We start from the raw sequence: 24,521 nt of genomic DNA, 5'->3' as shown, positions 1-24,521 counted from the left end.
ATGTTAAAAAAAAACAAAAACGAAACATGCGACTGTTGCATAGTAACCTTTTTGCCCAATTTTGCTATGTATAGGCTTACGTGAGTAAAATGATCATTTTTGTTTTATTAAACAAACTGACAACATAATTTTCAAATTGTGCAATGCATTTTCTTCCAAAAATTATAAATGGTCAAAATACCCAAAAGGGAGAGTGTGGAGTCTATTCCAGACGACCATGTTTAAAAGGAACGGCATACCACATGAGTTAATGTTTCCTTGCTTGCCCTTCTGAGTTGTTTAAAGTCTACAGTAACTTTGCTCTCAATTACAAACTCATTCAATCAGTGAAACCACAAGATGTATTTCCAAGAACAATTTTATTTATCATTTGTGATCATCTTGAGAGTATCAAAAAGTTGGTTGCAACATTCCAACCCATAATATACTTTGCTTTGTTGCACTCTTTGGGTTAAAAGGAGTATTTTGGTCTTCAAAAAGCATGAAAATCAGAGAAAACAATTTAAATTAACAGTCAATACTACTTTCTAAATCTACATTTGGCACCTGAGTCAAGTCAGCAAATTTATCTGTGACATCCACACCAAAATGTATAAGTATAATAATGAGCACAGAAAAAAATCTGAGAATGACATCAGCAGTATTAACTTGGGGAAATCCCAAACTTGAAACTGGGACATGTAATTACAATATACCTAAAAGATCATCTAAATGAAACATTTAGATCTAATTCATTAAAGCAGTTTTGAGACCTCAATTTAAAAATAACAACTTCGACAAATGCCTTTCTACGAATCAAAACCGAACAGAAATTATTGTACATTTAAATTTAAATTGTGTAAATGAACCCAAAGAAAATCAAAAAATTAGAATTAAAGCTTCTTTGGTTAAGATAATTTGTATTACAAAGATATAAAAATTGATTATGTTGCTCTTCACACACACACTGGGCTTCCATTTTGATAGTCAGAATCCTTCATCGTCACACCTAGACAGCAAATATCATTGGGGCATTGATACCAATTCCCCTAAGATCACATGGGGCGTGTTTAAAGTAGGCCAGTGTTAAATGACGTGTGTCCAAAAAATAAATACAATAATCTGTCACTGAGAAGACACACTGGATCAATCAATAGTGTCCATCTTGCTAAGGATCAACTGAATGAAAAGCCAAACCCAGGTGAGGAAGCAGACAACTCTTTGGATAATAGCATCGGCGTCACCGCTGCACTTAGCAATGGTCTCAAAGGCAAACGGAACACAAGCCACGGGACTTGCGCTAAAGCTTTCACCAGACTAAAGTTTACATCGAGAAAAGCATTCAAACCACCATTAGGAGAGAAATTTACATCAATGGCACATAACTATTTTTGGCAGACACCCTTCATGTACTTCGAGCATTTTTTTGGTTGCTTTTCATGATAAACTCTTTGGGTACAAATGTTCCGGTCTTTGGATCGAGTATGCAAGGCCTTTTCTGTATTAAGGCCGTGTTAAAGCTTTGAGCTCAGTGCACTGAATATGTCCCACATCTCATACAATCCAAATAGTTTGACAATATCTAATGCACTTGTTTTTTTTTTTCTATTCCACAACACAAAAGGTTGGAAAAAAAGACATGCAATGGGAAAAAAAAGCTCTTGTAACCGCAAAAATATAAATGACTCCAACAGAAGTAACAAGATGACTTCTCACACACGGTATGAGAGGGAAAAGCCATGGAGAGACACAAACTGAGGTAGACAATCAAGCTCCAGTGGAAAATCAAATTAAATATGACCAAATGTTTCACAGCACATTCTTTAAAACATTCTTCATGGGTGAGCTTTGGTTTAGGACAGACGATGCCACAAAGACCAACAGGTAGAACGTTGAAAAAAAAAAAAAGAAACAAAATGTTGCAAAACAACATTCAATCAAAAATCCTGAGGTAGATCAGAAGAAAATGCTCATTTCCTCCTTCGCAGCAGCTGACTTCCTGATCCTTCGTGCCACTGGAAATTACCACAGGGCTCTTACCAGGAAGCAAACGAGGTAGAAATGGTCATTCTTGGGGCCGGGTGATAAGTGGAGTGCTAGCTGGCGTCCGAGGCGCAGTATTGCCGAGCGGCGTCCGTCGTCGTGAGATGGTAGCAGACGCATTTCTCGTTTTGCATTTGGAAAGATAGCTTGGGCTCGGATACAGATTCGGCTCTTTGGCTGGTAGACGGCTTGCACATCTCTTCATTGCTTTCCTCGTTTGAGTAGTGTCCGGAATCTCCCGTCTCTTGGCTGCTCTCACTGCTTTGCGAGCTCTCCGTGTGAAAGGGTCCAAAGATGATCTCCCGGGATGATGGAGGTAGAGGCGCGGCGCCAAATTGCTCGTCGTACCGCAGAACGGTTTTGCCAGCCTCATACAAAGAGACCCTTCCCTCAACCTTCGGACAAGAACAAATAGACCTTGAATCAATTTTTTTGATGACAAAAACGATTAACTCATTAACTGCCATTGATGATTATCAACATCAAAGATCCATTTTAACTGGGCTGGCAGTGAATGAGTTCACGAGTGGGATGTCACATGACTTACATCAAGCTCAGTTGGTGTGCTGGCATCTCTGTTGAAAAGAAGCCACCTCTTACTTTGATTTTTGCTCATGACAGGACCTGCACTATTTATAACCATATTGGATCCACCCTGAAACACACAAAAGTAGAATTAGAATTCAGCTTTTGAAACGTCATGCTTTTTATTTTTTTTCATCTCACTTTGGTGTCTATGAAGTTGGTATTCATCATGGGTATGAGCGCCTCATTGTTCTCTACGTGGCGCTCATGTGGCAACGGCAATCCGTCCCCGGGCGGCACGGCAACAACTTTGTGGCTGGAAGATTTTCTAGAAAAATAATAAAAAAATTAGCCTGTCAGATTAAAAGATTTTTTTGTGATCAATTATTTACAGTTATGGCTAAAGCATATTATTTTTTAAAGAAGTAAATCCAATTTTTAATATCTAAATTTATGCTTTCTATATGCTCATTAGGTCCGTTGTCATGCATTGGACTTTTTCTGCTTGAGTTGTCGCAGGTTGGAAACATAAATCAATCACACTCTGAAGTGAACACGATTAGCTGTTATTGTTTGGCATTAACTGGCAAGTTCAGAGGCAGATTGAAGACGTGAAATTGCAAGCGCATGAGCGAGTCCAAAGTACCTTGACGGTACCTTTGAATGGTTGAAGGTTTTTCAAGTTTTGTTTTAGATGAGATTAAAAGGATGAATTAGATCAGTTCATAACGGATCTTAAATTCCTTAATCTATTTTTTAATCTCCTGAAAACACAATTTAAATATGATAAATATGATATGATAAAATATGATAAAGTAACCATTTTGTAAATTGATAGCAACAATGATGAATACCTTGGTCGTCCTTTACTGATGAGGATCAAGGCACACATTACAATACAGGCCAAGGCGATGCTCACTCCAACAATGATTCCGGTCATGGATCGCTGGTCTATGTGGTAGAGACCATCAGAGAAGACTGAAAAAAACCAACAAGAAAATAATTTACACATGAAGATAAAATATCGAGGCAAGTGTTAGGAATACAGTAAAATACTGCATGATACAATGTCAGGCATATTTGTAGCTATCGTCGTGCTTTATGGAGTTTTACCAGACACCCCTGCTTTAAGTGATCTACTAACATAATTTATATGGAACTTACTTGGAGATCATCTTGTTTTATGATGTACGATCACAAATCCTCCGATACTCACCTGCAGTGTGCTGAAAATGATCCGAGTGCCAGGCGTTTTTGTTGCGTTGGATATTTCCACGTTTCATAGTCAGCTCGACGACATCTGAGAAAGGCCCATCTCCCACCTGGTTGGAGGCAGAGATCTTCACCAGGTAGACATTCCCCGGTTCGAGCTTTTCCAAAAGAGCCATTGTATGGCTTCCTGTTTACGGCAAAAGAAGAGGACATTAGGGATCATAATGCAAAAAGGAAGCGCTATGGGAGGATGTTTGGGGAAATCAACAATCATAGGGACTTAAGGCAAACAAATACATGTAGAAGAGCACCCCCCACACACACACATTTTTTTTTGTATAAATAAAATGTTTTGTGGCGCACTGCTCACCCTCTCTTTGAATTATTTGCCAGTGTCCAGCCATCCATGATGTTTGGGAAGCGTAGAGTATAGTGTAGTGCGTAACCACCACGTTGGGCTCCGTGGGCTCCTTCCAGGATACCAATGCCGTGTCGTCCTCGATCAGAGTCAGTCTCACCCCTGTAGGTGGTCGTCTAGGGGCTGCGGACAAAGCCACAGTGAAAAATGACATACATGTGAAGATATGTAACAATTGAGGTAATCTATAGGTAATGCATGTCAATTGGCTGGCAAAGTACCTGCTGGTTGAGTGCGATGGTAAACCACATGGCTCCAGGGGCTTGACATCTGATCCACATGAAGGCGTACCACAAACTCATAGCGAGTATTTGGATCTAAATTTTGCACTGGCACATTCTCTTTGGTGCTGCGAAAAAGAAATAATAATCATTAAGTTTTCTGCATGGACCTTTCTTACAGACACACAAACACGGTGTAAATGGCAGCCATGGAGAATCTGCCCCCACTCCCCAAAAAAAAAAAGTTGGGAAAAAGAGTGACAAAAAAGTAAGTAATTAAGTAATACTGTATTAATTATTTTGGAAGTGGAACTGTAATTCGACAAAGTCGCAGTGCCACAAAAAAAAAAAAAGGCCACCTAGTGGCCAAATGGCTGATGTCAAATGTGTGTAAAAAAAAAAGTGATTTAGTAGGTAGTGGGCTTTTATCAAAAATAATATGAGCACAAGGAGCTTCCCAAAAGAAAGGAAAGTTGTGAATTTCCCAAACGCACGAGGGCTTTATTGTCTGAGAATAAAACTCGTTACAAACAATTTACAATTTGGTGGCTCTGTTTTAGGTGCTCAAATTTTAACCAATAGGGGGCAGTCAAGCATGAAACACACCAGGTCTACTTGTTAAGTAGACCACGAATAGGAAGTTACTGACACCTTAGCAGCTAACAGGCAGCCCCACGTGCATGTTTACTCATGAAATATTGAGGAATAGTCTGTATGTGACATTAAGGACACTTTTACAAGCCTAACATGCATATAACAATATACAGGTGTGATCTAAATGCTATTTAGTGTTTGTTAACCTTAAATGTTGATTCATTGCACGCTAATGTTAATTGCTTGCTAACCAGTTAGCATAGGCACATTTTGATGACTCTCCTCAACTCATATACATCCTTGTTGTAAAATAATAAAATCAATTGCCGTATTTTTTGGCGGGGTAGTCGATAACTCGATTAAATAATAGCTAGGATAATCGATTTGAAAAATATTCGCTATTGAGAGCCCTAAAAACATTGGAAGGCTATCTTACGTTTGGAGGTAGCGTACGGCAGAGGCATTGTGCGATCCCACAATCGAGTAGCGCACGGTGTAGCTGACAGCCTTCCCAGAAGGGAAAGTAGGACGGCTCCAACGTAAATACACTTCAGAGGAATTGCTGGCCGAGACGGTCACGTGATCTGGAGATGGAGGGGTGGCTGCCATTTGGTCCCTAGCAGCTGTATATGGCCAAAGAAATAACCTGAGTGAGTACAAATGTCAACAAGCGAGATCTCAAAGCGGATATGTACTCACAGACACATCCGGGGGTACTGATGGCTTGGTCTGTCTCATAGCCATCTCCGGATTGACTAAGAGCCAGGATCTTGATACGATATCTGCGCCTGGGATCTGGAAGACATACGATGCATCATACTGTAGTTGTTGGCATCACATATTTTAAAGAAGGCTTTCAAGAATATATAAAGAATAACACGAGGGAGCGCAGTGTGGGGGTCAAAATCGGCCATCCCCCCATACTTGGACAATGCATGGTCTCCTGTGTCCCCACAACCTCTAATTATCGTTTTTGGACATGTAACAACAGCATGAGAAAAATCAAACAGACCCTTAAGATGTTTGTATGAGCAATAATCAAACATGCCTACGATACGGATCAAAATCTGAAATTGAAAAACTAAGAATCCGTGACTCAGAATGACATAAACAAATTGGTGAAGGATGCTTTGAAATTAAAAGTGCAAACTAAAAAGTCAAAAGACCAATTTGTGTTTTAACCAAAATAGCTACCGTTGCCTAGGCTCCTAAATCAGGACATTTTAGGGAGGGTTAAGATTAGTTTTATGCCTTCCAGGGTGAAAGGTCGGCTTATGGGTATTGACCATGGAAGGCGGGTGTCCAGGTCTGTTGTGGGGGCTGGGCCGCAGGGCAGCCTTCAGCTGCTGGGAGCCGAGGCCCATGGGACCGGGGGGGTTTGACTTGGGTCAGCGGGTCAGGCCAAGATAGAACAGACGGGATCTGGGCGCAGGACTCGAGGAGAGGGGCCTCTTTTGTTACCCCTCTCACATTCTTTTTCCATCCTTTCCTTGATTATAGCTTTCAACATAGAGCCAGCATGACTCACAAGCAAAAGTTCTCAACAAAAGTTAGATTTTGTTGCCTTCTAATGGTCTCAAACACATTAAGCATTTAAGAAATTCAAACTATTAACTCTTCATCATGATTAGTTGTGATCTGAAAGTCATTCAAGGTCAGAAAGCATAATCCACATGATAAAACTGACAGAAAATTGCAAGATGTGTAAAGCTGTTAGCTGGGCAAAAGATGGTGGGTTTGTAGAAGCTAAATCATGAAATGTATTCTATTTTGATTAATATATTTTTACTACCAAATAATTCCATTATTTTTTTCATGCATTTTATGTCTTAGTTATTACTTATTTTAATAATGAAAAAACAGGGAATTAGAGGGTGTTTTAAAACTTTTGTCTGGTATTGTATAAAGTATAAAAAAAGCATTCAACTTTGCTTGGTGATTCAAAGAAAGCCGGATTATATTTTACTCATTCTGATGCCGTTCTGTTTCATATTGATTATTGGAGGGGTTTTTTTTTTTTTTCACATGGACAACTCAGACAGGCAGTGGGGGCAGGGTACTAATCCAAGACCGCTGTCTCATGGCTAAAGGTCAGTGGTCCTGTCCGGTTCTGACCAATCCCGAGGGTCTGTTGCATGTGTGTCACGGTCCAGCTAAAAGGGGGATGCGGCCAAAATCTGCAGAGGCAGGTCTGGCCCTGAACACAACACAATGGCAAGGGGGTAATTATGCAAGTCACTAGATGGGAAACGGTGGCGGGAGGGACATCTGGACACTGACCTCTAACCTGGGTGCCTGATCCGACTCAATACTACAAGCAAACTAGAGAGGTCAACTCACATTGATCTACGGTATGTCCAGGGCGCAAATGCAAATGCGGCACCCAACAGCCCACTAAGGTTGAAAAAAGCGCACAAGACATATGCTAATGTTATCATAGGCATCGCCTGCCACTCCTACCAAGACCGCTGATAGTGTAGGTGTAGATCTGAGCCTGCAGCTGGATGACGGGCTGTTCCGGTTGGCTTTCCTCGTGGTAACGCAGACGATAGCCAAGGACGGCCTCCATCTCCGGGGCGGCTTGCCAACGCGCCACAATGGAAGTGCAGTTGAGCGGTTCAAGTTGAAGAATAGGGGCTGAGGGCACTGGAAGGACACAGACGGGAGCCATGCAGCTTTAAAACTATCTCCTTTAGAAATGACTGTGGTGCTTCTCAATTAACATGAAAGGAAAATTGTTTCAAGAAGCTGATTGTTTTCATATACTTTTGCACTTTTGTCTGTTGGGCAGCTCATCAACAAACGCATGTAGGCCACAGTTGAGAAAAAAAACAAGCTCGGCAGAGGACACCAGGATGTGAAAAGAGGCTTCCCCCCTTACAGACGCCTGAGGGCCTCTCTTTATGACCCGTGACTGAGGCTGCGCTTACATCACTGACAGAAGAGGGCAAAGGTTCCTGGGTAACCAACACAAAAACTACAGGACAATGCTGCAAGAACAAACTTGAGACGAGTGGTTCTCAATCTTTTTTTTCAATGATGTAGCCCCGGTGAAATAGTTCTTTCAGCCAAGTCAGTGCGAATCGTGTTTGATTAATTAATGTTTGTCACCAACCACAATGCACATCAGTATGAAACTTAACAAAATAAAGGCATACAAAGGAGATTTGCAAAGGAGTCCCTGTAACACAATTTTGCAGAATGATGTCTCATGTTTCAAATAATTTGCTCTTAATTTGAAAATAATCTTTTTTTTTTTTTTTAATGGAAAAAAGGTTAAAACAAAGTGCTGTGCCATCTGTGTATAATTTTTTTTGTTTGGAACTCATTTTTTAGTTGTTTCTCTAGTCTTATTTTAATCAACAACTCCAAGGTAGATCAGGTAACATCCATCGATTTAATTTCTGGCTCGTTTGATGGAAAATGGTGTCACACAACAATGTAGAATTTACTTTAATTGAAGAACCTTGACAACTTCTGAATAAAAACTCATTTTAAACCTATTTAATCAAAGTGTTTGTGACTTGGGTGGGATGAGTCCCTTAAGATGTTTTTTTTGCCATGTGTGCATCTGTATAATACATCAAAATGAGGAGCTACTATAACACAATTTTACAAAATGTTGCTCCGTGTTCGAATTAATTTACTCTTAATTTGAAAAGAAAAAATGCAATGCTCCTCTAAAAAGCTTAACGTTAGATTTGATGATACCTACAGAAATCCTTATGAAAATCTCATGTACACTCTGAGGTCCCTTCATGTACCCCCAGGCCATACTCCAATCCTATCCCCATTGGAGAGCCACTGCTCTAGACATGATAGCCATGAAGGACCTCCAACAACCAGGCATGATTTGTTTGTTTTTTCTCATTCAGTGCGGCATTACAAGAAAACCTTTACGAGATGAAAAAAATCTCATATTGACATAGAACTTTTGACTGAATTTATAATACAATCAGGAAGTCTCGAAGACCTTATGGATTAACTGGAAATTAAATAGTGAGTTTCTCTAAAATAGGTAACCTCCAGCTTCAGAAATGCTCATCTGACTGAAAGTGCCAGCTGTTTCCAACAGATACAAAACTAAAACATGCTTTCTAAGCATTTCTCTCTCCATCTCCTGCATATTTACCTTTGCGACTGGATGTCTTCGGTGTGCGGTGGGACGTCCACGCTGAGGGCTCACACCAACCCATGCGGGTGGCTGCAGCCATGCGAAGCAAGTAAATGGTGTCAGGCTGCAGACCCTCCAAGACATACTCGGTGCTGTTCTGAGGCAGCTCCACAGAGATGACGGTGTTGTCGGCAGCGGTGCGGTAGGACAGCCTGTACGCTGACACCCGTCCGCGGCTCACTTTCGAGGGAAGCTGCTGCCAGCTCACCTGGATGTCTGTTGAGTTGTGGCTGATCAAACGGAGTTCTGGTGTACGCAGAGGCACTGAAAAACAGCAAGTGAAAGTATGAACACCCCGGCCTAACTCGTTTACTTAAGAAGAGTAAAACTAGCAATAATAAATGACAAAATCCCTTCCCCCAAATCCTCCTATGAAGGTACTGTGTACGCACAGGATTTACATTCACTTTAACTAAAGTGTCAGAGTGATTTATTGCTAGGAATGCTGGGAGTCTCAAAGCTTACCATCCTCCAGGGTGTGTTGACTGACTTGATCAGACATACGACTGGCTCCCATTGGCATGTAAGCCACAATGTAGAAGCTGTAATTCCTTGCCGGCTCCAGGTCATCGATAATGTAACTGGTTGTGTCGTTGCCGATCACAACTTGGTATTCCTCGTTGTTCAGACCTGACATGTCGTGGATTATAGAGCGGGTTAGGTTTGGCAATTACAAGAAATGCAAGGACTTCACATTTAATGTTTTTTTTACAAATAATTATCAAAATACATAATTAAATATAAATTAATTATCATACTTTATTGCAGGCGCCTCAAATAACAATTAGTTGTTTGATTCAATTAATCGATTAATGTGTCGATTAAACAATTAAACAGATTAAAAAATTGTCATTTTAATGCGCTAATTCAAAAACAGGACATTTCAAACTGACATAAACTTTTGTTTGTAACATGTCATAAATAGGAGATTTTGACAAGTTTAAGATAAACCAAGTCAAATGATTAATAGATTCTCAAAAATGATTATTGATCAATTTGATAGTTGATTAGTTGCCAATTAATCGATGGTTGTAGCCCTTGTTTGTAACATTCATATTAATATCGTAATATTTTTATTTATCATGCTATGACAACAGTAACTTGTTCTGCTATACTGACACGGTAGAGACATGTCGTGTGGTCACTTTGTGCTACCTTAACATGGTAGCAAAACGTTTTAGTCATTACCTGATATAGTGATGTGGAAGCTTTGTGAATTTTTGTCAAAATATGGTATGCGTTCTGTATCATTGTTAATGTTTTTATCTTTTATGCAGAAAAAAACACTTTGTTTTTGGTGTAGTTGTTGTGAAAGCACAGTATAAATATGTACTTTATGAACATAATAATTTTACATCATGTTTATTATTTTCTGATTCAGTTTGATGTAATCACATATGATAACTGCTATATTAGTCAATTACGATTATTGAGTTGCTCTTGTATTATAACTAATCATTGTGCCAGCATATCCAATAGATTGACGTGTCAGGGACTGTTTACTGCATAAAAAAAAGTGTAACTAGCGTGCAGTTATATAAGATTTTAAAAGATTACTTTACACTTCGTTTCAATGCTTGTTATGTAAAGGTGCCATTTCAATAGAATGTTCTCATGGCGTCTTTTCTGAACAAGAACACACTGACTTGCCAAGGACAGCGGCTCACATAAAACATTAATTAACTTGAAACACTTTCCTCACTCGGGAAAATACATCTTCACAATCTTAGTCTCACCTTCCGCTTTCATATAATGAATAGAGTAGGCTATGACTCTGTCTGCATTGTAGAGCGGTCTCTCCCACGCCAACAAAATGGCCGAACTGGAAATAGTCTCAGCATGAATGTTCCTGGGAGCGCTGGGCCTGTCTTCTGACATGACGACAATGAGGCGAGCCAAAGACAGCACAGAACCCTGTTCACTCTCTGCAACGCACTGATAGATGGCATCGTCCTCTGGGATGATCTGGGTAATCACCAATTTACTGTGGAAAAAAAACAACAAAAAAAACCCGCACATCAATACAAATCCCCTTCAGCCAATTTGTGTAATAAATCTGTCTTTACTACCTGTTGTACATCTTAATTCGTCCATTTAAATGAACATCTTCACCGTTCTTTAGCCAGCTAATGCGGGGCGGGGGGACTCCTTCGGCTTGGCAAATAAACCGGGCGGTTCCGGCTCTTGGACGGGTCTGGCTCTCAGGCCTCTCGACAATAGATGGTGGCACTGAAATAGTGATTTACAAATAAAGAAATAAAAGGCTTACGTTTCACAACACAGCAATTAAAATCACAAGACTGTAATATACAGTCATTGAGGGGTACCTTGGACAGTGAGGTTGGCAGCAGCTATGGTGTAATTGCGGGTTCCAGGGGTGGTGGCTCTGCAGAGGTAGACTCCACTGTGCTTTGAATTGACATCCGTAATAACCAAGTTCCCATTGCCCAACACTTTGGCTTTGTAAACATCAATGGGTTTGCTATCAGCACGACTCCATGAAATGATGGGCCAGGGGTTCCCAGTGGCTAAGCACTCGAGCACCACAGTTTGGTGGAGAGAAACTGTCATGTTCTGAGGTCCGGCGATGATTTTGGGTCTTTGACGGGCTTTAGGGGCCATCCCTTAAGTGAAAGAAGGAACATGTTTAAACACATCCCCATCAAAGTTCATCAGTGAATGATCAAACCGAGTCCGTGTATATCGATTCACCTTGACTGACTGTCAGCTTTGCCTCTCGACTCTTCTGTCGACTTCCGATGTTCGTTGCAACACATCGATACTGCCCGGCATCCTTCAGTTGTACATTGTGGATCTGAAGAACTCCATTGGGCAAAACTGTGATTCTGCACGCAAACAAAGTAACACTTGAGTCGAATTGGGGAGACAGAACTGTTATGCATGGCGAATAGTCAAGTGCTTGAATACTTTGCTATGAAGCATGACTGCGAGTGAAATGACTCAAGGTACCTGTCTGTCTGTAGCGGTAGTGTGCTTTGGTTAAACTCCCAGGTGATAGCGGCAGGAGGTTTGGATGTAACTGCACATGAGAATCGGGCCACCGAGCCCACACTCACCTCCGTAGGCAATGGGTGGAACAAAAATTCTGAAATGCCTGCGTCGAAACAGAAAACACAAGTCAATGCAAGAAATCCACAATATGCAAAGTGCTGACTTTGATCGATATGTGCTTCTTGTAAGTCAAGAATCTACCCAAAAAATACTTGGAGAGGACTAATTTTTTTTTTTTTTTTACAACTATATGTTCTATGTGGTACCAGTAGTCTGATGATTGATATTGCATCACAGGAAGCAGCCCTTTTCCCACTTCCGCCAATCTACCAAATTGGAGCCCCAAGTATTTCAGGTAACAACCAGTAATAGCTCATCTTGTGAATGTCAAATGACCAAAACCAGAAAACAGGGGAGCTGTTGGTCATTACCTAAGCCTTGAGGATTTTCCTGCTTGATTCATATTCCACAAATGTGAATACCTGTATTGTGTTTAGACTAGTGATGCCGTATAGAACATACAATATGATTGAAACAAACTATTTGTCAGGAATTCCCTTGAAACACAGACATTTTGTACAAATATAGTTGCTTGAGTGAGGCCTATTCATAATCTCTGACAAACACAAAACTCCTAATCTGCATTTATGTGAAGGGCCCTCTTTAAAAAATTACCAATGACCTTCACTCATTAACCCCCCCCCCCCCCCCCCCACACACACACACACACACACACAAGAAACAAGTCAATACCATGTTAAACAAAATCAATACCCTATTCTTTCCACTGCAAATGCCACATTTAAATCCCGAATTTAGGGAACACCAAATTAAAGAGTAACCTTAATTTACAACCTAATCGCATCTATGATATGCAAAGGACCTCAGGCCTGTTATAAGACATAAATATGGCAGACATAAATATGGCACCTCAACTGGGCCTGAGATGATGTATCTTTACAGTGTGTGATTATTACTTATTCTTAAGAACTACTAGATTACACCACTTTGGAATTAAAACAACTACCAGCAGTACTTCGATCCAGATGAAAAGTTGTGTTACCAAAAATCTATATGCAAAAAGTAGAAACTGGGTGGGGCCTATCCATGGTGATCTGCTAATATGGTCTAATGTAAGGAGCTAATCAATGTCTAGGTCAAACAGCACAAAGGTTTCTCTCAAGAGGTCAAAGCTAAATTCAATCTCATGTCTGATGAATTTTATCCAAGCCTAAAGCCAGGACTCTAGCCTATTATGTATCAAAGGGGTTCATTTGTATTTTTTTTATGTTGCCAGCATCTTATATGCAGCATGCACTTTATTTTCAGTGGACATTTTAACAATCTGACAGCTTGTGTTCTATCAGGAATTATGATGAAAGTGCGCTCAAAAGACCAGGAGCAAAAAGCCTCCCTCGATGGTTTAAGAAGGCCATAATCACTCACTGTGGAGTACTGGGCATATTCATTCACAAGAGAAAGTGTCCCACATTCAACAAAAGGCCTCTGCCTGACACGGCAACACAGGGGTCGCTCCAGTGAAAGGGATCGTGTCCTGGGAGCCAACACAGCAGGCCGCCCCAGTCACAGCAGCCCCGTGACGTCACAAAGCCCTTCTCTGCTGACCCCTGAACCCCGGGACCTCTGGACAGAAGGCAAGCTGCGAAAGGGGCCCATCCTCCAACTCCACGCCCACCGATGACCAAAACCTTTCACCCCTTCTCTCACAAAAGACTGGACACTAGACTCAACTTGGACATTTGGGGGGTTTCGTGTGGTGTTTTCTTAATAGTAATATGATACTAATTATCTTAAACTGACACTAACCATAAACAGATCTGCACAGCAAACACCATAGGGGAATTTTCCTTTAAAATTGAACTTGTAACTTGTGTTGGTAAACATGACAAAATATTGAAATAGAAGGTTACCCTAAACTTCCTCTCCTCAATGTCAACATCAATATATTTCTGAAATCTAAGCAGTTTTCCATGACACTCGTTAGGGATATACCCACTCAGATCAATGAACAACATGCACGCTAGATCAGGCCCATTGAACAGACACAGCTGTCCTGTCCACTGATATGTGGGCAAACAAATGTGCTCAAAACCTAGTCTTTTCTTCTGGGGTGGTCAGGGGTACTCCAAACAAAGCCTAAAAGGCAAACGGCCTTTCAGGGATTCCTCTGTGTAGCGGACCATTCAGTGATTACACAGAGCCAAAGGCTGTAGGGACAATGCTATGACACTGACCAAACGAAAACTAAGTGTATTTTTTCATTTGTTTTTGCTTTTGCTCAAACGGGAATATTTAGACTTTGGACTGCGTTTAAAACAGTATTTAAAAAAAGCTGGCACCTATAACCTGAATAAAGCTTATTCTTATTCTTCAGGTTAGTAACTCATGAACTTGCCAATGTGTGCCATAAACACCATAAACTGAATATTAGCTACAATAAAGCAAACTTTGACTTTGACTTTTAAACTTGGTACAAATTTTAAGAGGCCGTTACTTACTTGCGATAGTCAGGTGTGATCTTTGGCTAAGTATGGCTCCAAATTTGTTCTTAGAGAGGCACTGGTAGAATCCTTCATCCGACTCCTCCTTGGTATGCTTTATCTTTGGTATGTACAAGGAGCCATTTGGTAAAAGCTGGATGTGCTCACTTTCGGCCAAGTGAACACCATTTTTCAGCCACTTGATGGTGACTGGAGGCTGCCCATGAGCCTGGCAGTCCAAGACTGCTGAGTCCTTTGGTAGAACAGTCACATCACTGGGCTCTGTGATGAACGACAACTCACTGAAACATAAAACACCTGGAGGAGGAGAGTGCAGGGATAAATCAACATTGCCTCAGGGTTACACGCTTTATCGAGCTTTTTGGGGTCCATTTATTGTGAAAATCCCAAAATATATTGCATGAATAAAAGATGTATTGATGTTTGTATATTCATCAATTTAACTACGCTGCAATGAAGTGCAATAGGTCTACAAACAGTACAATAAAAGTAATCAGTGTACCTTTTGTTTCTCACATAAAAGATAATACAAAACATAGACTTCTCCGGTGTGAGAACATTAGTCATCACCTAGCAGCAAGATATCAAACAACGAACCAAATCCAAGTGGCTTTCATGTAACATGGCCAAAAAGGCTAAAACAGGATCAAATTACATTAAATAAATGCAGATAACATCACGAGTACCAATTTTACTTCAAAGAAATTCCCAATAATACAACTAATTACCATGTGAAAAGATTGCTCTCAATATGAATGCCTTGGTATATAATTAACAAATGCACTTTTGCATTAGAACTGCAGTGGATGAAAATCTTAGGACCTTTTATTACACCAGAAAATCAAGTCAAAATATAGTCATAACCAACAGCAAGTTCTTCCAGCTAGCTCGCATACAAAAGCACATGTCGTCAACTCCAGTCAACAAGGATGGACACAACATTGTCTTTGCATGTGCACAGTAGCCACAAAACACTTACTTGGTGAATGTAGAAAGATCACCCAAAACAGGAAAACTTTCTTCTTAAATTTCGCCATTTATCCGGTGAGCAGTCGCATTTTCCCTCGAAAGCGAACCTCCGCGCTACAGCGTGCAGCTTGGAGGTCCCCAAATCGCGAATGCTGGCTGCAGAGCAATTCTTGCAGCACAGGGGTGCAGAGGGGCGCCCCCTCCCTCTCGCTTCTTGTCACGCATGCGCAGACGAGCTGGGTTAGAAAAACTCATACAAATCGCGATTTTAGCATTGAATGAATGCATTAAATTAGTAACAGCTAACCGTAGACCGTTATTTTATATAAGACAAGGATAATGGGAGTTTTCGATCATCGTTATTTGTGGGCTATGTTGAAAATCAAGAATGGGAGACCGGTTTGTTCATTTTTGTGTGTTTTTCTGTGTTGCTGATCATTTTAATATAATTTGTGTTAAAAATGTTCGAATATTATGGTGAGCTAAATACAGGGAACCTGTAGAGAAACTTTGACTACAGTGGCAAAAGCAATATGTCAACAAAGACGACCCCACAAAATTTAAGTTACTGATCAACTGAATGTTAAACCAAGAAAAAATAAAAATAATATTTCATTTGACCCGGAATAGTTGATAGTGTGACTTACTTAATTCTCGTGAGGTATTTTGTCTAGTCCGTTGATATTTACATCAATGGCCTTTTCACATCAAAGGGAAAGCAAAAAAAAGAAAACTAGGGAGCTGAAATTTCACCCACATGGTGACATGTTCAATATGGCACAACCACCTCGTTAACACATTACCAGGAGTGTGCCATCCCATGGCTAAAATACTTCGAGAATGATGTGAAAGCATAAGCATTTGCACTGTGTGTTCTCTAAAGTTGCTAAGCAATAATTTGATGCCAGTAAACACGAGACTTCACCCCTCGAGTTTTTAATGTTGCAACAAACTTAGATCAGAAATTCACACTTTGCCTATGAAATTTACCTATTCAAATGATAAGAAATGAAACAAAATAATTTGTCAACCTTCAACATGATTCCAATGAGCATAGCTTTTAATCTCAATTAGGTTGTGGAAAATCACACAAACAACACGCACCTAATATTGTTTAAGGCTGTTTCAGGATGAAAGTCCCTCAAATCCATACCACATCATCAAATTAGAGTGAAGGCGCTGACATATTTGCTATAAGACATGATTATAATACTACTCGATTTAATGTATAATAAGTGGTAGTTTTTGGACGTTCTCGCTCAAATGGTCAAAATTTGATTGGTCTGTGCAGCGACAGGAAGCTACATAAGCCTAGGAACGGAAGTTTGACAGGTGCTAGCATGACACAAGTTAATAGCCGGCTGCATTATCAACAAGCAAATGTAGTTTTATAACTCAAGTCGAGAGTATACTATATTTCATCGAATGTTTAACTTTAGTCACTGATATTAATATTGAACTGTATCGGGTGAGTGTTTATTATAATCGCGTACGAAAAGTTGCGAACGTGGTGTTAGCACCGTGGCTAGGCTAACTTGTCAACATTGCACACTGATTCAAATGAATACACCGCTAAGCTATATAGCTGATTATTATGAACGGAATTTACCAGAATCACCAGCACAATCATGTTTAGTTCATAGCTCATTCGAAGTCCGATTCATTACGTTGTTGACACTTGTCTTCTTTTTATATTAACCAAGGATGGCAGTCGAAAATTTTGTTTCGAAGACATTGGAACTTCTCCAAGAAGAGAGAGAAGCTGAAATAGAGGAAACCAGGTTTGTGAAGAATATTTAATGGAACCTACGTTTTACCCTACGTTTTCTTCCTCTCACATCCCCAAAAGTATTAAAGAGTGTGAACGTTGTTGTTTTTTCTACCCCAAGGGCGTTGAAAGAGAATGTTTCTCTCAAAGAGCTTCAAAACAAAGGAGTATGCCTGCTAAAACTTCACGTTGCAAGTCATTCCACAGGCCTGTATGGTCGAACAGTTGCTGTCCTCGAGCCAAGAAAGCATCTTGGTTTCTCATCCCTTCCGAGCAATAGCTTTGGACCTGGTAAGGTGAAAGGAAATAAATTCCTTCACTTGCATGTTTATTCTTCACATGTCTACAATGGCTTTCCAATTTTCAACTCTGGTTGGCTTCATGTACCGTTTGCCACAGGTGATATAGTTGGTTTATATGACTCTGGTGATTGCACTGCAACAACGCTGATCAGTACAGGCATTGTGACGCGGGTCAGCCAGACCTCAATAAGTGTGGCTTTTGACGATTCAAATGATGGGGTCAATTTTGATACAGATGCTCTCTACAGTCTCTTAAAGTTAGCAAATGATGTAACCTATAAAAGAATGAAAAGGTAAGTAGTGCGACTTTAATGTATATTTAAATTGACAACAGTGTAGTTGTCAGATATGAACATTTTCTTTGTTTTTATGTGTTTATGTTGGCAGGGCTTTAAATGTGTTAAATGGATACAATAATGGACCGTCTGCAAATCTGATCAATGTTCTTTTTGGAGAAGCCAAACCTTCTTCTCATTCTCAGCCCCGTAAGCGACTTCAGACTTACTTTAATATCCAATGCAAGAGTTGTATCAAATAATGGTAGTTTATACTGCTGTGCCTAATGTTTAGATCCACTACAGTAGCTATTTCAAATTATTTTCCGGTTAATTATTTGAAACGTAAAGGCAAAATTTGTGATACACATGTTATATTGTCTGTCTCAACAATGTATCTTTTTTTTTTTTTTGCGTGTTCTTTAAAGAAAGCGTTTAAGTTTTGTTTTGTTGTTTCCTTTAGATGATATCAAATTTTTGAACCCCAACCTGGATGATTCCCAGAAAGAGGCAGTGACTTTTGCTTTGTCTCAGAGGGAACTAGCAGTGATTCATGGACCTCCAGGCACTGGGAAAACCACCACAGTAGTGGAGATTGTTCTACAAGCTATCAAACAAGGCCAAAAGGTGCAACAAAATGCTTTTTAAGATGCATCCAACTGTATTGACAGTAGTGTCATTAGGCTGCCGATGGTAGAGTATTGAGTCGGTATATATTCTTTGTGCAGGTCTTATGCTGTGCACCTTCAAATGTGGCAGTAGATAATTTAGTGGAGCGATTAGCCCGGTCCAAGGCCAAAGTTCTGAGACTGGGTCACCCTGCCAGACTGTTGGAGTCTATACAAAAGCATTCGCTGGATGCCATCCTGGCCAAGAGTGACAATGCCAACATCATCGCTGACATCCGCAGAGACATTGACAAAGCTTTTGTAAGTATGTCTGCGACCAGGTAATGACCGTCACAGCTGACCCGTTTTCTGGGTTTGGGCATGTGACGTTTGCAGGCTTTGGAGTCTTTTCGCACTGTGATGTCATTTTTAGTTTATAGCAGTAGTTCTACTTTTTTCAATGTACTCTTGTGAAATATTTTTTTTCAGCCAAGTACCACCAAATAAGCACAAAGGGTTTGGCCCCACCCTGACTACGTCTGCACCCCGCCAATCGATAGACCTGCACCGGCGCACCAAAATAGACCCCTTAATGTCTTATTTATATAATGCTGGATCCGCATTTGTAGTGGTATCTCTAGGCATATTTTATCAGCAACTAACGTCACAAGATGGACCGTGTAACAACATCTGTTGTTATCTCTCTTATCCCTCAGAAAATTTTGTCAAGTGACACTTTCCATCCGTATAAACGTTTTTTGATACTTTAATAATACTGTAATATCTCACGTACTAACCTGAAATGAATTTTTGACTTCCCTTTAAGGGTGCACATATAACACTGAAATGACTTTACGCTTATCTCAATATATCGTAATTACAATTTACGAAACCAGTTCATCCCTTTATATTCTCTTTAGTTATTTATTCAAATTACAATGCTATTTTTATTTATTACAAACCTATGACCAAAAAAGCATAACTGTTAATTCAAGGTACTTTTCTTTGTGTCATCATCTCAGCTGGGAATGAAGAAGAAAAATGAGAAAGGAGATCGGGGGAACTACAGGAGGGAAATAGGCGAGCTGAGAAAAGAGCTGAAAACTAGGGAAGCGACAGCCATCGGCCAGATACTTAAAAATGCTGACGTTGTGTTATCAACTAACACAGGTTAGTAAAGGTGGTACATACCAGAGGTCACCCGGGTGCAATAATAGACAATAACCAAAGGTCACTCATCCGCAGGTGCTTGTGACGATGGGCCTCTGAAGTTCCTGCCAGCCGAACATTTTGATTGGGTGGTGATTGATGAGTGCGCCCAGTCGCTGGAGAGCAGCTGCTGGATCGGTCTGCTCCGAGCACGCAAGTGCATTCTGTCAGGAGACTACAAGCAGTTACCACCCACCATCAAATCACATGTGTAACAAAGTTCTTTCAGTATTGCACATTTGGTCTATCATTTGCTTTGATTTTTTTTATTTTATTTTTTTCAATTCCGATCTTGTGTGGTTCCTTCAGGGCAGCTTCAAAAGGCTTGTCGCTCAGTCTGATGGAGAGACTCATCCAGATGTATGGAGACACAGTTGTGCGCATGCTAACAGTCCAGTACCGAATGAACAGTGCCATTATGGAATGGGCCTCCAAAGAGATGTACCAAGGAAAATTGACGGCGCACAGCTCTGTGGAGGCACACTTGTTAAAGTTAAATTCGGCTCAGTAATCAAATAATAATGAAAAAACAAAAACAATTGAACAAACAACTGTTCTTCAATAAATGTCACACGCAGAGATCTGCCTGGGGTCAGCAGTGTCGAAGAAACCAATACGCCTCTTTTTCTCATCGACACAGCCGGCTGTGGCCTGACTGAAATGGAGGTGGCAGATGAGCAATCCAAAGGCAACCAAGGTTAGGCTTTTTTTTCTACATTTTACTTTAAAAAACACAATTAGGTCATTATCTTCATCTTAACATTATCTTCTGTTTCTCAGGTGAGGTTGATATTGTTGCGCTACACATCAAAACTTTGACTGAAGCTGGGGTGAATGCCAAAGACATAGCCGTTATTGCGCCATACAATTTGCAAGTAAGTAACATTACAAAGATACTGATGTTTTTTTTACTTACTTTTAAAAATGAGCATCAGTCTTGTTCAAGGCCATTGATGGCAGTAGACATCAAAGATCCAGTTTGGCCTGGTAGTGAATGAGTTTAAAATTCGTTTTTCCCACTTGGTAGACTGATAATGGTATCACATGTGACCAATCATGACTCACCTGTTTCCCGGGTTTGGTCATGTGAGCCCTGTTCAGCTGAGCCCTGATTGGTTGTTACCTGAGCTCATGGTCTGTGATTGTCAGTCGACTTCTAGTGGCAAAATATGTTTTTAAATGTATTAATTGTACATGATAAAATAGTTATCAAATTATCAGTGCAAAATATACACTTTTTAGAGCTGAAAATGACTAAGTAAAATTAATACCCCTTTAACGATGATGATGCTTTCAGTTTACAGCTGTGCATTTTCAGTTGAATTTCGCAACCTTCTGATTTGTGTGCGACAGTTTTAATCTGAAGGCGTTTCCAAACTTTTGACTGGTACTGTAATGTCCGAATATTACAACTCTTATATCGGCTCACATTTAGAAGATTGTAAAGATTTATGGATGTTTTGTGAAGTGGATTGACTACTTAAAACCTGATATTGATTTTAATGTGTACATCTGTGAAGGTGGACCTCCTGCGGCAGAAACTTTCTGCAAAGCACCCAGATCTAGAAATCAAGTCAGTGGATGGCTTTCAAGGCAGAGAAAAAGAAGCTGTAGTGTTGTCTTTAGTGCGGTCCAATCGTAAAGGTGTGTTTTTTGAATGTCAGCATATCTGCTACACAAAACCGCAACGGAATTAGATTTTGACAATGTTTCTACTTCCCAAATGCAGGTGAAGTCGGATTTCTAGCAGAAGACAGAAGGATAAACGTGGCCGTCACACGTGCGAGACGTCACGTCGCCATCGTGTGTGACACGCAGACTGTCCAAAATCACGCTTTCCTCAAAACACTGATCCAGCATGTCACAGAGTACGGGGAGGTCCGAACAGCATTTGAGTACCTACAGGACATTGTCCCGCAGAATTACATCCGTGACCACAAAGACACAAAGCCTGACAGATCAACAACACACAAAGCTGAGGGACAGAAAACCAAAGCGGTTCAGAAAAAATCCAGCGCAATAAGCACGAATGCTAATATACACAACAATCCCAAAAAGCCGCATGTCTCCACGCTCGCTGATGAAGAACAGAAGATGAACCGACAAAGTGAAATCAGAGAAATGTTGGAGAACTTTCTGAAGAACCCCAATCAGAGCGAACTGGAGTTCCCGTCGTCGTTCAACTCCCGCGACCGGCTGCTGGTGCACCAGACGGCAGAAGAGCTGGGCCTCACACACCAGAGTAAAGGCGAGGGCAAAGACAGGTGTATCACCGTCTCGCGGCCAACAGCACAAAACGAGGAGAAACGACAAGAAAGTGTGGCAACAGCAGCTTCCCAGAAGATGAACACTTCCCAATGTCCTCCAAAAGAATCACCAAGTGAACCTCAGTTAGATTTAAAAAGTTTACATTTGGAGCGGATGAAGAGGGAGCAGCAGAAAAGGGAAGAAAACGCTCAACAAAAGAAGCAGCAAAAAATGTCCAAGTCCACTACCATGAAAGGTGAGCATTGAAAACATCTGCATTTGTACCTCACCCAACTTGCGTCGGCTGTGTTTTTCCCCTTCCAGGAAAGAAGGTAACCAAAGCAGGCGCCCGGGAAATTGCGGCAGCCGCTTCGCCGGACGACGACTTTGACGCCTTGATCAGCGCCGTGGTGAAGGCAGACAGCGTGTGCGCTTTTGTCAAGTGTAAAGCCTCCGTGCTAACTCTTGGGCAGCTTTGTCTTTTCTGCAACAGGCAATATTGTCTCAGTCACCACATACCAGAGGTAGGACTCAAACATTGATGAGCAGACTTTGCATGGTTTTAAATGTGAAGGTGTCTGAAAAGCAAGTGTGACACATCATTCCTATTTCATCAGTCTGATTCATTTTTGGGGCCACCACATCGTTTTTGATTAGGTAGATTCTGATAATTCAGCCGAAAAAAGTTCAGATAACCATTAAAAAAAAAGTTTGATTAACCCATGCCCTGCAACATTAAATCACTTTTCTTCTTTATTTATTGTACATAAGCATTATTAAAACATATGTACTTGCAGCCATTGCATATTAATGGTATCTATGTAGGACAAGACTGATGTTATTCACACAGGGTAACGTCCCGCCAGCCCATTCCATTTACTTCCTGCCAAAACACGCAAAACAGTATTCCTTCTTATGAGAAAGTATTGATCATAAGTTACATACACTTGACGGCACGGTGGCTGAGCAAGTTCAGAGGTTGCTGGTTTGATTCTGGCTCTGGCTATTCTGTGTGGAGTTTGCATGTTCTCCCTGTGGATTTCTTTGGGTACTCCAATTTCCCCAAAACATGCATGGTGGATATATTGTAAACTCCAAATTGCCGTTAGGTGTGTTTGCGAGTTTGAATGGTTGTTCATCTGTGTGCCCTGTGATTGGCCGACAACCACTTCAGTGTGTGCCCAGAGATAAAAACATCTGTGCACCAATATTTGGACCATTCAATTGAAATTGGATTATCCCCCAGTACACCTCATTGCACATTAACCAGTTAAGATGGGTGTCTCAATACTTTTGGTTATACCTTTACGCATGTATGTTTGTATCGTTTTAGGTGCACGGCTGCGGAGAAAAAGCCAAGACTCACGCTCGAATAAGGATAAGCAAGGAGGGGATTTTGTATGCCGGCAGCGGGACTAAAGACAAATCCATGGACCCCAACAAGAAAGCTTATCTACACAGGAAACTGGACTCGAAACTCAAAGATATGGCAACACAAAGGAAAACAAAAAACAAAGAGAAGGATGGTTAACAAACTGGAATAAAGTGACGTCAACCCTGACAAAAAAATTTTTTCCACCTTTTTATTTTGTAAACAAGATACAATACATTGAACTAGTGGGTACATTCATTCACATTAAAACACAAAATATAAGAAACATTGTGTTGCAAAGACAAAGCTACGCCGGCGGATCACGAGGAAAGCTGCAGACGCGCAACTACAATGAAGGTGTTACCTTCATGCTCCCAATTTCCACCTCAAAGCCTCAAGTTTGGCACCATTTTACGTAACAAAAAAGTCAGCTCTGACCGCTAACTCATCTTGCAAGTTACAGGACACCTGAATCCATTATATTTGATTCTGGATGTGTGAACCTTGTTTTACAGAAGTCAGAGTTGAGAGGTAGTTTATCCTTCCACCAATGTTTGTGCTGAGGAGAACTCATCTGTTTTGGTTTTGTCTTTCCCGACTCAGGCTGCACTTTGAAATGTCACACGGATCTGAGCCAATAATAAATACTGGTCCCAAAATTAGGGAGACCAGTGCACTCAAATAAGAGCCAATGAAACAGCTGTATCAAATACTCTTACAAAGATAATATAGCTTATTTTTTACACTGCAAGATGTATTAATAATATATAGGTGTATTTTATGTAATGTTTAGCGATAAATTAACACGATTTCAGCAAAATATTACAGGTATTTACTGTATAAGCTAAAAAAAAAATGACTGAGTATTCTGTGCTTTTGCTTGGCATTTTATTGCCAAGGAGCATGCAACGTCTGACATACGCAGATGTGAAAGGTACAGAAGCGCATCATTCTTCCCATCGTTTTTTTTCTAACAAAGAATTCCTATTTACAAAAAAAAAAAATTAAATCCACCTTTTGATTCCTTGTTGAGCAATATGTGTCCTTCCATAATGATGTCAGATGTGGACA

At 40.5% G+C, this 24,521-nt stretch overlaps 2 protein-coding genes across 2 annotated transcripts; one reads left to right on the top strand and one right to left on the bottom strand.

The window, feature by feature from the left end:
* Positions 1-386: 386 nt before the first annotated feature.
* On the bottom strand, positions 387-15,816 carry LOC148422366 (protogenin B-like). The gene is made up of 19 exons (XM_088416961.1): positions 15,680-15,816; positions 14,698-14,997; positions 12,137-12,281; positions 11,879-12,012; positions 11,494-11,790; positions 11,236-11,395; positions 10,903-11,150; positions 9,632-9,796; positions 9,125-9,430; positions 7,453-7,638; positions 5,692-5,787; positions 5,429-5,615; positions 4,399-4,526; positions 4,130-4,300; positions 3,764-3,946; positions 3,402-3,525; positions 2,749-2,875; positions 2,570-2,677; positions 387-2,417 (listed from the first exon to the last, which is right to left on the bottom strand). The coding sequence occupies exons 1-19, from the start codon at positions 15,735-15,737 to the stop codon at positions 2,076-2,078; spliced, it is 3,465 nt and encodes a 1,154-aa protein (XP_088273087.1). The 5' UTR covers positions 15,738-15,816; the 3' UTR covers positions 387-2,075.
* Positions 15,817-16,988: 1,172 nt separating this feature from the next.
* On the top strand, positions 16,989-24,476 carry ighmbp2 (immunoglobulin mu DNA binding protein 2). Its single transcript, XM_088416962.1, has 16 exons — positions 16,989-17,137; positions 17,373-17,450; positions 17,559-17,728; positions 17,837-18,032; positions 18,127-18,224; positions 18,478-18,641; positions 18,743-18,943; positions 19,645-19,792; positions 19,868-20,042; positions 20,141-20,323; positions 20,410-20,528; positions 20,612-20,706; positions 21,352-21,475; positions 21,561-22,334; positions 22,403-22,602; positions 23,412-24,476. The coding sequence occupies exons 2-16, from the start codon at positions 17,374-17,376 to the stop codon at positions 23,607-23,609; spliced, it is 2,922 nt and encodes a 973-aa protein (XP_088273088.1). The 5' UTR covers positions 16,989-17,137; position 17,373; the 3' UTR covers positions 23,610-24,476.
* The last annotated feature ends 45 nt before the right edge of the window (positions 24,477-24,521 follow it).

This window comes from Hippichthys cyanospilos, chromosome 6 (genome assembly GCF_059441005.1).
Source record: "Hippichthys cyanospilos isolate Australia breed blue-spotted pipefish chromosome 6, RoL_Hcya_1.0, whole genome shotgun sequence".
Lineage (NCBI taxonomy): Eukaryota > Metazoa > Chordata > Actinopteri > Syngnathiformes > Syngnathidae > Hippichthys > Hippichthys cyanospilos.
This window is presented reverse-complemented; position numbering and strand designations above follow the sequence as displayed.